This window comes from Myodes glareolus, chromosome 2 (assembly GCF_982192425.1).
Source record: "Myodes glareolus chromosome 2, mMyoGla1.1, whole genome shotgun sequence".
NCBI lineage: Eukaryota > Metazoa > Chordata > Mammalia > Rodentia > Cricetidae > Myodes > Myodes glareolus.
The window spans coordinates 123,553,445-123,569,159 of record NC_142027.1 but is presented as its reverse complement, the minus strand read 5'-3'; the positions used below and the strand labels follow the sequence as shown (position 1 = coordinate 123,569,159).

At 49.2% G+C, this 15,715-nt stretch overlaps 1 protein-coding gene across 3 annotated transcripts in view; it reads right to left on the bottom strand.

Moving 5' to 3' along the window:
• Positions 1 to 7,996: 7,996 nt before the first annotated feature.
• The window catches only part of Abcb9 (ATP binding cassette subfamily B member 9), a 39,402-nt gene continuing 31,683 nt past the window's right edge, over positions 7,997 to 15,715 (bottom strand). For all 3 annotated transcript variants that reach the window (XM_048447253.3, XM_048447252.3, XM_048447254.3), the window contains exon 12: positions 7,997 to 9,058. In XM_048447253.3, coding sequence (XP_048303210.2) covers positions 8,798 to 9,058 — 261 coding nt within the window. In that variant the 3' untranslated portion in view covers positions 7,997 to 8,797. The remainder of the gene's footprint in view (positions 9,059 to 15,715) is intronic.

The window sequence follows — 15,715 nt, the reverse complement described above, 5'->3', positions numbered from 1 at the left end:
TAAACCCTCTTGTCTCCTTAAACACTCATTCTCTCTTTTGCTCTGGCAGCCACAGTTCTGTTCTCTGCCCCTGTAAGATTTTAAGATTCTGAATAGCTGTGCGGTGGTGGCGCACGCCTTTAATCCCAGCACTTGGGAGGCAGAAGCAGACAGATCTCTGTGAGTTTGAGGTCAGCCTGGTCTACGAACAGGTTCCAGCACAGGCTCCAAAGCTACAGCGAAACCCTGTCTCCAAAAGCAAAACAAAACAAAACAAAAAGATTCTGAAGAGAACAAGTCCAAATCATACGTAAAGCTGGATGTGGTGGCTCACTCTGGAGTCCCGGTGTTCAGACGACTAGTCCGTCTGTATGATGAGACCCTCTCTCAAACAAAACAAAACTTGCCTGGCATGGTCAAGGCCCTGGGTCCTGTCCTCTGCCTTTGGAGTGGGAGAGATTGGCAAGGCAATCCTAGGACATGTGACTTCCTGTACCTAGTGTGTCCAGAGTCTTCCTCTCTCACATGATCTAGAAACCATCCATGCTATGGCCTGAACTCTCCACAGTGTACAAAGAACACAGTTTGTGAGTTCTCACCTTGTAGCTCTCAGGACAGATATTAGGAATGTTTGTGGAAGTCTCTGCAGAGGTTTCCATTCCCTTTGGAGAAATGTCTAGGTTTGAATTTGCTAGGTCACGTAATTCTGAGTTCTTTTGGGGATGCTAGGAGCACAGCCGGTGACCTGTGCATTGCCGCCGAGCTGCACCCCTAGCTGTTCGACTTTTCTAGGAATTACCAAACTTTTATTCAGGTCGGAACTCACATGTCATCTGCTCAGACTTGCACAGCTCAGTAGAACTGCTCTCCTGCATCCCTTTGGTCTCGGCTCTTCTTGTCACCCTTTGGAACTCATTATCCTCATTCTGGAGACGCCCGGACGAGCCACGTGTTTGATACACAGCGGTGCCTCAGTAAAGGCTTGCTGGCTGATCTCAGTCTCTCAGAAGTCAGGTGCTACAGAGACAGGAGGGCTGCGGCGGTGACTGTTAGGACCGCCCTAGAGGACTCCGCTGTTTGAGAGGCCAGCTTCCTCCGCTCCTCTTACCAACCAAAGCACCGGGAACCCAGGAGCGGGAGGTGTTCCGCCTCTGCTTCCTGCCTAGTGACTCAGCACAGCTATCTCTGGTCCTCAGTGTGGAGCGGCTGACCCACAGTGACTGTTATCTGTCATATTATCATCATTAATTATCTCACTGCTAGCACGGAGCTCAGGGCTTGCACAGTCTAGGCTGATTCTCTACCGCTTCACTCACTCAGGCATCTTGCTGGCCCCAATTTGATTTTTTTTTCCAAGACAGGGTTTCTCTGTATAGCCCTGGCTGTCCTGGAACTCGCTCTGTAGACCACCAGGCTGGCCTTGAACTCACAGAGATCCACCTGCCGCCCAGTGCTGAGATTAAAGGCGTGTGCCATCACCACCTGGTTTAGCTCCGAAATTTTTTTGTTGTTACTATTTTTTTTTTTGAGACAGCCCTACTGTGTAGTCCAGGCTATGTTGGCCTCCAACTCATGATCCTCCAAATGTTGGGATTATAGGTGTGAGCACCCTGCACCCATTCCTGGAATGGCCTAGAAATCCAGGTTCACTTTTGAGACTGTAGAGGAAACCAGGACTCCCTGGGTGAAGACGAGATGGACTGCAGCTTCCCTGTGGGGCAGGCCCGCTCCCATGGGCTCAGTGACTGTCTGTTCAGTCAGCAGTGACGGGGACATATTTCCATCTCTTCCAGGAAGTCTTCCCAAGGTGGGTTGGTGCAGGCTCTTAGCACTCTGTCCCCCATGTCCAGAGGTCATTTGAATAGTCAAACCTCTTCCTAGAACATCACAGCAAACATGTGCCAGCACTCAGGACAGCTGTCGAGAATGATTTCATCAAGGTTTGGCTATGTAGCCCAGGCTGGCCTACTGAGGCCTCCTGCCTCAGCCTCCCAGATGTTGGAGGTCTTTGACTGTTTTTACACACTGTTGGTCTGTTTGTTTATTTCTGTGTACGTGTGGTAGCACTGTGTGGAGGTCAGAGGACAACTGCAGGGGGTCATTTCCTTCCTGTCACCATGCACAAGATCCTGGGGACAAACTTAGGTCACTAAGCATTGTCAGGGGTCAGCTTTTACTCACTGAGCAATCTGGCCACCTCTTATTTTAACATAAAAAAGATGTATTTATTTTTATGTTATGTGTAAAAGTGTTTTTCATGTGTGTTTGTATGTATTACTACATGAACACCTAGCACCCACAGAGGCCAGAATGGGGCACCAGATCCTCAAGAACTGGAGTTACAGATGGTTGTGAGCTGTCCTGTGGGTGTGGGGAACCAACCCTGGGTCCTCTGCAAGAACCACTAGCACCCTTAAATGCTGATCCATCTCTCCAGCCCACTCCTCTTTTAAATTAGGTGTATATGTAATAGGTGTAATGTCTCTGTGGGTTTGAGCACAAGTGTCTTCCCTTGGAGCTGGAGCTACCAGTGGCTATAAGCCTGTAAACCACCCAATATGGGAGCTGGGATCTCGGGCCCTCCGCAAGAGCAATCTGTGCTCTTCCACCAAACCATCTCTCTGGTCCCTTATTTTCACTCTTAGTGAAATATGTAATTGGTTGTACGACACCTTCATGCTCTGTCTGCAAACCTCAGAGACATAGCCCACTATGGATGTGCACTCCCTACGCTACTGTTGTTCAGTATTTGAGAGAGGATCTCAGCCCCTGCTGGTCTCATATTCACTATATAGCCAAGCATGACCTTGAACTATTGATCTTCCTGTCTCCACCTCCCAAGTGCTATGGGAGTTCAGGCAGGCACCTTTACACATGATATATATCACATAGACCAGGTTAGTTTATCATGAACTATTTATGTGTTGTGGTTCCAGAGACTGAGGCACAGGCCTCTTGCTTGGTAGAACATGTCACGTGGCAAGAGCAAGAGAGTGCCAGAGTTGCTTTGGCAGATGCCCATGGGCCCTCTGATGGCCTGATCACCTCCCTCTGTGTCCCTGGTGTTGGGGATCAGGTTTCTCAGAGGAACAAGTGCCAATCACAGCATCTCCCCAGATAACATTCTACCACGTGTCCTGTACCATACCTTTCTTTTGGATCCAGTGCCTGACTTCATGTATAACCAGGAAGTAAGTATTCAAGTGGCTGATGCGCCCACTGAGAAAGATAATGCCAGTTCCCAGAAGACTGACCTGCACTTTCCCAAACCCAGACTGATAGACACACAATGGGTTCCCAGGCTTTGCACTGCAGCCATCCTTAGGCAGGGGACGGGCTCAACCCCAGCACTCTGGAGACCGAGGCGAAGGATTGTGAGTTTGAGGCTAGTCTGGACTACATAGCAAGACCCCGTCTTAAAAAATAACTCTCATCATCATCATCAACATCATCTTTAATGTCTTCACGCACCTTTCCCTGCAGTGCTGGGGTCCAGCCAGAGAACCACTGAGTCAAATTTACCTCCTCTCTGTTACTTTAACCATCACGTGCTGTCCTGACACTGACCCACAAGGCTTTGAGGGCCAGCCCGACTTTTCCTCAGGGTGTCCCAGGTACTTAGCAGGGCATCTGAGACAGGACATTCTAACCCATGAGGACACCTGGCATTTAGTGACCCAGCAGTCCCCGCGCCATCCTGCATCCTCAAACCTGACCCAGTGGTTTCTGAATGAAGGCCAGCCTGTGCCCCTGCCTTCCAGGCCTACACGTGAGGCAGCCTGGTGGGACTGACCTGCAGCTACTGGGCCTCGGCTTCTAATGTACATGTGTGTGCACCAAAAGGATAAAGTGCTACCAGAGACTAGAAGAGGCTTGGGATCCCCTGGAACTGGAGTTACAGGTGGTTTTGAGTTACCACATGGGAGCTGGGATTCAAACCTAGGTCTTTGGGAAGAGCGGCCAGTGCTATTAACCACTGACTCCTCTCTCTAGTCCCTTACAGGTGTTTTTACATTGTGTGTGTGTATGTGTGTGGGGGCGTATGTATGTGCGTGTGTATACGTGTGTATATGTCACAGCATCCATATGGGAATCAGAAGACAATTTTCAGGAGGAAAAAGGGGGAATTGATTCTCCCCTTTCAAGTGGGCTCCAGATATCAAACTCAGCTCATCAGTTTGGCAGCAAGTGCCTTTACCTGCTGAGCCGTCCCACCAGCCCTTACAAAAAGCTAACTTTTGCCAAGTGTGGTGGCTTTTGCAATTCTAGCACTCTGGAGGTTGAAGCAGCAGGAGAGTTCAGTGCCAGCCTGGGCTACAGAGTAAGATTCAGTCTCTAGAGCTGGGTGTAGTGGTACACCCCTTTAATCTCAGAACTCAAGAGGCAGAGGCAGGTGGATTTCTGTGAGTCCAAGGCCAGCCTGATCTACATTGTAAGTTACAAGATAGCCAGGGCTACATAGTGAAACCCTGTCTCCAAACAAATCTATCTAAATAAACAGGCTGGGGAAATAGCTCAGTGGTTACAGTGCTTCAGCATGAGGAGGAGCGTCAGAACCCACATCAGCACCAGGAGGCTAGCGGCTTTCCTATCTTTCCAGCCTTGGAAGGAAAAGACAGGTTCTGCAGGGCAAGCTGGCTATAAGGATGAGTCATATGGGGGGCTCTGGGTTTAATGGAGACACGATGATTCCCAGCATTCACCTTGGGCCTCCACATGCATGCGCATTGTATGTGCATATGTGTGCACACGTGTGCAAATCCCACATACACATGGGTGCTCGAACAAACAGAATAATAAGGTTAACTTTCAAAGTCACCCTATCTAATCACTTCCAGGATGCCTATATAACTAAAAAACCAGTAATATAAAATATCAAACACTAAGGGGACAGGGAGAAACTGGAACCCTTGGGCATCGCTGTTTGCCTTTGTTTATTTTAAAATTTTAAGACAGTCTCACACTGCAATCCAGGTTGTCCTTGAACTCAAAATAATCCTGCTGTATCAGCTTCTTGATCGCTAAGATCTTAAGTGTGAGCCACTGCACCCTACTTGTTACTGGGTGTGTAAACTGGTGCAGCTGCTGTGGAAACAGCTGGGTGGGACCTCAGGCCGTTAAGCAGGGTCACACTTTGACCCCATCACACCCAAGAGAACTGTAAACAGATCTGTACAAAAACACAAATGTTCACAACAGCACGGTTCACAATAGTCAAAGGGTGGAGACAACCAGACGTCCATCGGCGGTGAATAGACACACAGAATGTGGTCTGCCCATACAATGGGCTGTTATTCAGCCAGAAGAAGGAATACAGTTCTGACCCGGGCTGCAATATGGATGAACATTGGAAACATGATGCTGAGGGAGTGAGCAGCCAGACACACAAGGTTCCTTTTGTAGGATTTGTGTGCGATGTCCGCAGCCTGCAGCTTCAGAGTGGTAGATTAGTGGCTAGAGGGGCCGGAGAGGAGGGAGTGTGGGTTCATGGGCAGTTTCTTTTGGGTAATGAAGATATCCCAGAATTAGACCGTGGTGACTAAGCCACCGCTGTGATGAATTTTATACAGTTTTATATAATTTTATTCCCTTAAACTGAGAAATATCACTAGGTGTATCTTAGCACCCTGGTCTGAACCCAGGAACAGGAAGACATTGGTGGAAAAAATGATAAAGCACAAAAAAGCTTGGAATTTCAGTGACTGTGAGAATGTGTGTTGGTCCCAGTGGGTAGATGAACCTGTCGTGTGTGGGGGCCAGGAAGCTGTGAAGATTCTGGACTGTTGCTGCGGCATTTCTACGAGCTTAAACTGCATCCAAATTCAAACACTGATTTCTAAATTCATAGCTATCCCCTAAAGAGGAGCTAGCTCAGACTCTAGAAAGTTCTTTCGCTGGCAAAGGCCTCACTTCCAGGCTTGGTTTTACAAACTGGGGTGTTGGAGCGACCACCTGGCCTAGAAGAGGTTAGCGTCCTGGACCCACAGCTGTTAGGAGGGGGACAGAGGTGCCTGCCCACACCAGAGCCCCGTGGCAGCTGCTGGCTCCTTCATCAGGAAGCTGCAGGGACCTGGGGGAATAGGGGGTCTAATACTGAGGCTCCAATTCCTGAGCCATGCTAAAGACCCCTCTAGGTGTGGGTCATGGCGCCTGCTAACGGGAGACAGCTGGAGCCAAAGTGTGGTGAAGCAGCTGACCGCGTCCTCAGGAGGAACTGCTCCGGGAGGCAGAGCTGCCCCTTTCTATTCCTTCAGGTTAGCCAGAGCTGAAGCGTGCTTCTCTTGGTACGCTGGGCTTACCTTTCTCTGAAGTGACTGCCCTCCAAAAGGCTGGCTTATCTTTTCCTTTATCATCCACCAGGCAGCTTTGAGATTTATAATTTGCCTATCCTGAGGTTTTCTTTTCAACCCTGATACATTATCCTCAGCCGGGGAGTAGGGACGGGGGCCCTGGCCTCCACTCTACAGTTGATATTTCCAGCTTAATCTGGAATCATCCAAAGACCAAACAACAAACCCGTAGTTCTACAAACCAGTTGCATTCTGAGGTTGACAGGTTTCCCTTTGTGGTGAGCTGTGTGGATACCCCAAAAGATATCCATGCCAAGTACCTGGAACCTGAGATGGACCCTGATTGGAGGAAAGGTCTGGCAGACGTGACTACACCAAGGCCCTCAGATAAGCTCACTCTCCATTATCCAGGTCACCTCAGCGCAATGTCAGGTTCTGATAAAAGCACAGGGAGATCCCAGATACTTTCAAACTCTGTCTGGTGACGACGACAGAGGTTGAGTCTGGAGTGATGGGGCCACTAGCTGAAGAACACAGGAGTCACCAGAATTTGGAAGGGCCCCAAGATGCCCTGCTTTGGATTTGTGGTCTCCCACACCACGAGACTGCACATTTCTTCTGCATTTGTCACAGCAATGAGAGGAAGCAAATGACCTACATCCACCCCAGAACCCCCTTCTAGGTAAGAGCAGAGAGGCAGGAAGTTCTTGCAATGCACCCCCTTTTATAGATGGGGAAACTGAGGCCCATAAAGGGGACCTCAGCAATCCTAGCTTTCCTCTGGGCCAATTTGGCTCATCTATGAATCTTGTTGGGTCTTTACAATATTAAGTATCTACAAAATATAATCACTATAGATAAACATAGGCAAAGCAAGGATCCAGATAGCACCTGTGCAGGCTAGTGTTTGTCAACATGACACAACCTAGACACACCTAAGAGGGGTCTCAGTTGAAGAATTGTCTCCATCAGATTAGCCTCACAGGCATAGCAATACTCACCTGTGACCCCAGAGGTCATGAGTTCAAGGTTGGTTCACCATAAAGAGACCCTGTCTTAAAGTCAGAGCTGAATTAGTCACAGGCCCTTCCTAGGCTCAGGCCTCTCTTCCCACATGGCTGTGTTGAGGAACTAGAAATTAGATTCCCTGGGGGGGCAGACAGATGGGTTAGGGGCCGTGACTATGGGTACTAAAGATGGCAAAATGCTGAGATGGCTGGCCTCTCCCCCTTCACCTGCTACAAAAGGGCAGGCTTCCTCTCCTGCGAGTGGGCCCCCGCTAGTGGACCAGCCTGTTCAGTTCAAGGTGGGGTTTTCTTCCCCTAATTTAGGGTTGGTCAGTTTGAACAAAGACAGGGAGGCTGATTGGTCCACAAATTTGGGGGTAAACAGGTCCTACCTTTTAATTATTTAACTGAATCAAGATCCCTAGACAATACGTGTTCTCTTCCTCAGACTGGGTGGTGTGAGAGGCCCTCACCTTGATGGACAGAAACAGGTGGTGTCGGCTGGCTTTGGCTGTCATGAAAGCACAAGGGTCCCTGGTATTTGGGGACTATCAACTTGACTGCACCGGCCTCATGTAGAAAGCTGACACACACATCTGCTCCATTCCTAGGGCTGTGAAGAGCACAGACTGGGGCTTCAAGACACACCCCTAATTGCTCCTGCATGTCTGCACTGTGCAGGGCCCAAAGAGAGCCAGATCCACGGGAAGCCTCCCAGGGTAGAGGTCAGAGGTAGTGTACACTTTATTGACCCAGTTCTCCCCAAACCTCAAAACCAGGACAAGGCCAGACCCTGGGCATTGCCTTAGTCTCTCTCCCTCTACCAATCAGAGAACTTATCTCACAAACAGGGGTCCTCCGCAGAATAGCAGGGTGGACATGAGGGGAGGGTGCCAGCCAGGGGAAAGGATGAAGGGCTCAAGTGCTGGGGATGGGGCTGGGGGCACCCCAAGGCCCACCAGGCCTGGCCAGCCCCTCCTCTGAGGTTCCTGGTGGTTCACAGTGAGACTGGCTTTGATTGGCAGGGGGATAATGGGCAGTCAGTCCCCTCCCACTCTTCTGCCCACCCCTGGCCTGACTCAGAGCAGGGAGGCTGGAAGGACAGAAGGCCAACCCGTGAGTCCCCCTAGGGGACAGGGGCAGAGGGGGCTGCTTAGTTCTCTCCCAGCCGTCCTCCAGGTGGTCAGGAAGGGCCGTGCACTCCTGGCTCAGAAGTCTTGAGGACAGTTTAGTAAGCTTCCTCACTGCCAGTCCCAAAAAGAAAAATGTTTTTGAAATCTAGTTGACTGGAGCACGTTAAATGGAGCAGTAAACACCCTGGTGACTTGGTTTAAAAAGGCTGCTCTACCTTGGCAGGCCTGGAGGGGCCAAGAAGGGAGACAGTAGAAGAGGGTTGCCCATGGCAGCCAGTGGGGGCCTGGGGAGCAGGTGGAAGGAGGCAAGATGCAGGAAGCAAGAGTGGGGCTTGGCAGGTCGCCTCCAGTGCTGCAGCCGGGGCCCAGTGCGGGGCCAGCCTGGCTGTCAGGCCTTGTGCTCGCCGCTGCTGGGCGGCTCATTGTGGCCAGCCGTGTAGTCCGAGTGGTGCTCGAGTCCCAGCATCTGGCGTTGCACCAGCTTGGCATAGAGGCCGCCCTGTGCCAACAGCTGCTGGTGCGTGCCCTGCTGCACCACACGGCCCTTGTCTAGCACCACGATGAGGTGCGCTCGCTCCACGGTGCTCAGCCGGTGTGCAATGATCAGCACCGTGTGTCTCTGCAGGTTGCCGTGGATGGCCTGCTGGATCTGCAGGGAACGGGACAGAGAGGTTCAGGGGCTGCACAGCATTGACACTCTGCTCTCCCACACCCATCCCCTGCTGCCCCCTGACATTCAGTTCTTGGGTCGTAAAATGAGGGCCAAGATAGAACCCAACCCTGAGTCTCTAGTCCAGACAGCTCAGGTGCTAAATAAGGGGTGCCTGGAGAACCAGAGATAGCACCCGTCAGCCCCAAGGCCCGAGCTAGGAAGAGCAGGTCCTGAACAGCCCTGAAGCCACAGCATCCGTTCATTTCTTCCCCTCACTTCCCGCTGTGCGATTCCAGCTTCCTGCTGGTGCTACCCACTCCTTACACACATGGAGGCACACTTGTCTGTGTGCACATGAACACGTAAACGTGTGGAAGTCAGAGGACAACCTGTGGGCATTGGTTGATCAGCTTCATAGTGAGTCCTGCCTCGTCATCACCTCCTGCCTTCTCCCGTTTCTCCCCCTCCACTGACTGGGGCTCTGAACACCTTGCTGCCCTTGCTCCTCAGAACTCCCCAAGAGGTTCCTTGGCTCTCAGGTCTTAGCTAAGAGGTGACTTACAGCCTGGTCCTCACAGTGAGCGCCAGAGAGTACATGATGACTCCATGTAACCCCCATGGTGCCACTATGCTCCTAGATGCACAGTGACTCTTGGGTGCCTTCCTGAAAATGCCCAGCATTGGTGTATGCATTTCCTATCTGAGTCAGTATCTGCTACAGGCCCCTGCCCCCCTCCCTCCGCATTTACTAACTAGGACTCAACACGTGTGGCCTCTATTGCTCTGTGATATGCGTTTAGCTCCTACTACCAGACTGTCTCTCCAGGACCGAGAGCCATTGTTCTAGAACAAGATCACAGAGATGGAGCGAGTCCTGTCACTGTTCTCTGAGGGAAGTCACAATCATAACCTCCATCACTACCGCTGGACACTGACATGCCGTACTCCCATACTGACAGCCTCTGCCATGCTGTCCCAGTTCTGTCCCTTCCTCCCTCCTTTTAAGTGCCTGTTTCCTCTGCACCAGGCAAAGAGAGCTCAGCTGCTTCAAGGCTTCACTGAAAGCCCAGATGTGTGTATGCTGGACAACGGCTGCCCATCCCTTTACCGGCATAGGCGATTGACAGTTCTTCTCTGGAGCACAGGCTACAGGGACTTGTTTGTGACCTGTCTGTCCCACGAGGCTGGAATGCCATGAGGACAGAGGTCTTGTCTGTCTTGTCTATCTCTGTAGCTCCAGTGTCTAGAGCAGGGCATGGCGCCTGGGACCAGGCCAGTCACCATCTGTGTAAAGGGCCAACTGGCCCTTGGCAGGATGGGCACGGGCAACTAACCAGCACCAAGGACATGGCCACTGACTGAGGAAAGGCTGTCTGTCTGGACAGAGCTGCAGTGCTGTGGGGGGATGCTGCCAGCCCAGAGCGGATTACAACTTGTCTTGGGCTAGCTGTAGCCCCCTAAATTGCCAGCCCTTGCCTACCTCTGTGTCAGATCTAACAGCCTGTGGCTATCAGAGAAGCTGAGATTTCTCCTCTTGGCTATAGCCCATCTCCCTGATGTTTCCGCTGATGCGTTTGAAAGTGTTTGGCTTATGACTCTCTTTGTTCTGTTACTATAAAAACTTCATGAACAGCTTCTATGTTGGAACATGGAATTTGGGATAACCTATGTGCCCAGGCTGAGGTCCCTCATATTGGCTCCAGGATGCAGTAACCCCCTGAGGAGAGAGTCGTTTATGCTGCCCAGTGTGGGATCCAAGAACCATCCACTTTTCACTAGAGGAGTAACCTGGTTGGAAGCGAGTTACCAGTAGGGACCCACTGAGTCTAAGCCTTCTGGCATTTTATCTTGAGTGTATGGCTGCGGTCCTTCTGGGGTGCTCTCAGGCCTCCCTTGCTTGGGCCCATGGCATTTGTTGGTCTGGGCTGGTTATCCAAGCTCCTGTGGCAGATGCCTGTGCTTCTTAGGGTGTTTGACGGCGTTGGTTTATTTTCTGTGGGGCGTTTTGGTCTAGGTACTGTATGGTTTACTAAAGTCGTTTGGTTAATGCCCACTTGTCTTCGGTTTTTTGTTCACATTTAGGCATCTGAGGGGTTTGCTGTCTTTGAAATACTGTAACTCGTTGCCATTCAACTTTGCCCTGACCCTTGCTGCTTTTAGCTGAGGACTTTTCTCAACTCCCGACAATAAGGGAGAGAGGCGCTTGTCCGTCCAGCTCAGCAGCCACACCCCACGTCTGGGTCAGGAGGAGACACATTTGATCACCCAGGGTCTCGACTCTCACATTTATGGACATGTTTGGGATTAACTCCAGAGCCAGTAGAAAGGAAGGTCTCAGGTGAGAGTGGGCAGTCTGTCCCCAAAGCGGCACATACCCCGAACCAAACAACACTGCGCTTCCTAGCTAGCTGAGAGGGGCTTGCAAAGAGTTCTTGCTTTTTGAGACAGGGTTTCTCTGTGTAGCCTGGCTGTCCTGGAACTCACTCTGTAGACCAGGCTGACCTCGAACTCACAGAGATCCACCTGCCTCTGCCTCCTGAGCGCTGGGATTAGAGGTGTGCGCCACTACTCTGGGTCTTGTAATTTTTCAGAGGAAAGAAAAACTGGGGAAAAGCTTTCCCAAAAAGGAGTCGTGTCTGAGGATACAGCATGCGTGGTGTGATGCTCTGTGTGACGGACTTGAACCTGAAAGTGTTGAAAATACGGGAGATCAAGCCCGTCTAACTCGGCTCCATGACTCCCTCGGGGGCGGGGGGGGGGGACACCTGACATTTCAAACTTGGTAATCCTGAAGGGGCAGCCTGCTTTACTTGGAACACAAAATCATTTAATAAAGGAAAAGAAATTATAAAAGTGGTAACTTACAAAAATTAGTAATTTTACAAGTGAGTTAAAAGGATACATTAAAAATCAATTGTAGGGGCTGGAGAGACGGCTTAGTGATTAAGAGCATTTGTTGCTTTTGCAGGGACCAGAGTTTGATTCCTAGCACCCACGTGGTGGTTCACAACCATCTGTGACTTTAGTTCCTAGGGATGCGATGCCCTCTTCTGACCTCTGTGAGTACTAGGCATGTACATGGTACACATACATACATGAAGGCCAAACACACACATAAAAATAAAATTAATAACTTGAGTAAACCTTTTTAAAATATTGACGTTATAAGAGAACTAAGGCTAAATCCTGAGGCCAACCTCCACTCTTTTTTTTAATGTTTATTAATGTTTTTTAATGTTTATTTATTTATTACATATACACTGTTCTGCCTGCAGGCCAGAAGAGAGCACCAGATCTCATGGATGGTTGTGAGCCACCATGTGGTTGTTGGGAATTGAACTCAGGACCTCTGGAAGAGCAGTCAGTGCTCTTAACTTCTGAGTCATCTCTCCAGCCTGCAACCTCCACTCTTTAACAGAGCAAAGTCCTTTATCAAAGGAAAACATTATGGCCTGTTTTAAAGATAAACGCTAGGGAGAGAGGAGAATACACATTGTATTAAACTTGTGAAGGCCACTTTATCCTGGTGAAGACACTGGGGTGTGTCTTTCAGTTTCTCCTTGGGCAGCTTTCTTTAACCTCTGTGTTTAAGCCGACGTTAAAATACCTCATTCTACCAGCCCATCCTAAGGTTCCTTTGGTTGAAGCCACAGACCTGTTTGGTCTGAGCTGGGGTCCCTAAGGCTCAGGGGACTCCTTGGGCCACAGGAGCTTCGCCTCTGCCTTGGCTGCTGAGCTCCACCTCAAAGCGCTGCTGGCCGCCCTGCCTTGCCCTTCCTTGGGCTCCTTCGCTGCTTTTTTCTGTCTAGAGGCCCACTTAATATTTCCTAAGCCCCAGCTGCTGTCTGTGTTTCAACTTTACACTGCACAGAGGATCCAAGGGAGAAACAGCCACCTGAGCCGTGGTGAGCAATGCTTGGTAACCGGCTATAGCCAGGCCTGTGTGGCCGCAACCTGTCCCGGGTGTGGACTGTGTTCCAGATGGCCACAGGCCAGAGCCTGATCCCAAAACTATTTTTATTTTCTCTTAGATACACACACTTTCATCTGTGAGGCAGCTCTTCCCCCTTAGCTACTGAATCTCTTAAAAGAGGAAGGAGTCATATTATGTGTCCACGGCCAACTTGCTCATCTTTATGCGCTAAGTCTTTCTCACACCTCACTATTTTATTATTTTATTTTGGCAGGGGGAGGAGCAGGGTTTCCCTGTATAGCTTTGGCTGTTCTGGAACTCACATTGTTGAGCAGACTGGCCTTGAACTCAGAGATCTGCCTCCCTCCTGGGGTTAATTAAAGGCACGTCCCACCACAGCCCAGATTTTAAATTTTGTTTATTTATTTTTGTTCGTTTTTTTTCGAGACAGGGTTTCTCTGGGTAGCTTTAGTGCCCATTATTGAACTCATTCTGTAGACCAGGCTGGCCTTGAACTCACAGAGATCTGCCTGGGCCACTATCACCTGGTTAAGTTTTTTTTTAAGTCACATATATGGAGTCCAGAGGAGAGCTTCAGCTTCCCTGGAGCTGGAGTTACAGGTGGTTGTGAGCTCCGATGTGGGTGCTGGAAACCAAGCTCTGATCTCTGTAAGAGCAACACCCTCTTAACCACTGAGACACCCCAACCTTTTTAAAGTGGGTGCACACACTTTATGTAATTGTGTGATTTTCATGTTACTGTGTCATGTATGTGTGTGTGAACTGTTTTCATATGTTTGTGTAAAACAAAACTTTTATTGTGTGCTAATTATTTTTGGCATGCATAATTAAAAGACAAATGTACAGATTCCTAAGAGTGGTTATTTTGGTGATATATTATAAGCCCTGACAGACACATAAGTCCTCACGTAAACTGAAGTGTGACACTGGATCAGCTTCATTTTTTTAATTTAAAAATGTATGTGTATGAATGTTTTGACTGCATGCATGTATTTGTACTACATGTGTACCTGGTACCTTCAGAGACCAGAAGGGAGTGTTGGATCCCTGGAACTGGAGTTACAGGAGGCTGTGAACCTCCATGTGGGTGCTGGGAATTGAACCTAGGATGACCAGGTTTTCATCCCTCCACCCCCAGCTTCCTTTTGGTTCATGTAATACTAAAATTTTAAGTTGGGGGGGGGGGGAAACCCAACTCCGACTGGCTAAGAAAACCTGGCTACAGTTCAGAATGCCAATTAAATGACAAAGGATAAAGAGGTATTTAATCAGTGTGACCCCAGGAAAGACAAATGGAGGCAGCTGACGGCTCTAGATTTTTTTGAGCTTTAAAATTAAAATTAAATTAAAAAAAAACACAAGGTCTACATGATTATACAGTTCTGGTCATCTCCTTGGGCCTGTTTCAGTTCTGGCATAAATTCATTTTCGAGACGATGGCTATCCCACTCCAGAGTGCGGGTTCCCTTGGGCTAACTGCCAGAGACTGGGAAGATGGCTCATCTGTGCTTTGTACAGTGCAGCGTTGCACAGAACTGGGCCACTCCTGCCTCTAAACAAGTGAACAGGGGTTTCAATGTCCTTATCTTGACCAAGCGTTAGACATCTGAAGGGGGAAAAAAGTATTTAAAAAAAGAACCTGTACTGGGTAGTGGTGGCGCACGCCTTTGATCCCAGCACTTGGGAGGCAGAGGCAGGTGGATCTCTGTGAGTTTAAGGCCAGCCTGGCCTACAAGAGCTAGTTCCAGGACAGCCAGAGCTACACAGACAGACCTGTATCAACTCCCCCCCCCCAAAAAAACCTATAAGGCTTACAAAGACATCTAGAAGTTTATAGTGGACATTATTCATGTTTTTATTTTTAAAGACAAAATATTAACATACTTACAGTGAGGGAAAAGCAGACTATAACTGTTAGATAGACTACATATTTTTCTGTTTTATATACAGCCTCCAGGTTTTCATTAAAATTTTCTCTTTAAGAAATGTTTTCTACGGGCTGTAGAAATGGGTTAGAGATTAAGAACACTGGCTAATCTTCCAAGAGACCTGGGTTCAATTTCCAGCACCCACATGGCAGCTCACAACTGTCTGATACTCTCACACAGACATACATGCAGGGAAAACACCAATGCACATAAAATAAAAAAAAATGTTTTCTATTCAGGGGTGGTGGCACACTGCCCGGCAATGCTTCTGTTTATAAAGTTAAGATTTTCCTTTTTAGAAAGCACATGCGCTGGGTGTGGTGGTACAAACCTTTAATCCCAGCACTCAGACAGGAGGAGGATCTCTGAGATGGAGGCCAGCCTGGTCTACATAGTGACCTCCAGGAGAGCCAGGGTCACAGAGAGAGAACCTATCCTAAAACAAAACACAGTCTGAGTGTTTGCCTGACTGTGTGTCTGTGTACAGTGTGCAGTGCCCGTGGAGACAGAAGCAGAAGACTGACTGACCCAACACCCCTGGAACTGGTATCGCAGATGGTTGTGAAGCCACCATGTGGGTACTGGGAATGAAATCCATATCCTCTGAAGAGTGGTCAGTGCTCTTAACCACTGAGCCGTCTCTCCAGCCCCAAGTAAGGTTTTCTTAAATACTGATCTATTCTTAATAATGTCTACAAAGAAGAAAAGAAAAAGAAAGGTATGTAAAGCAGGAACTCTGTATTTCTCTTTGATTAACGATGAGAACAAACTCAATCACGGGCTTTGCCTTAG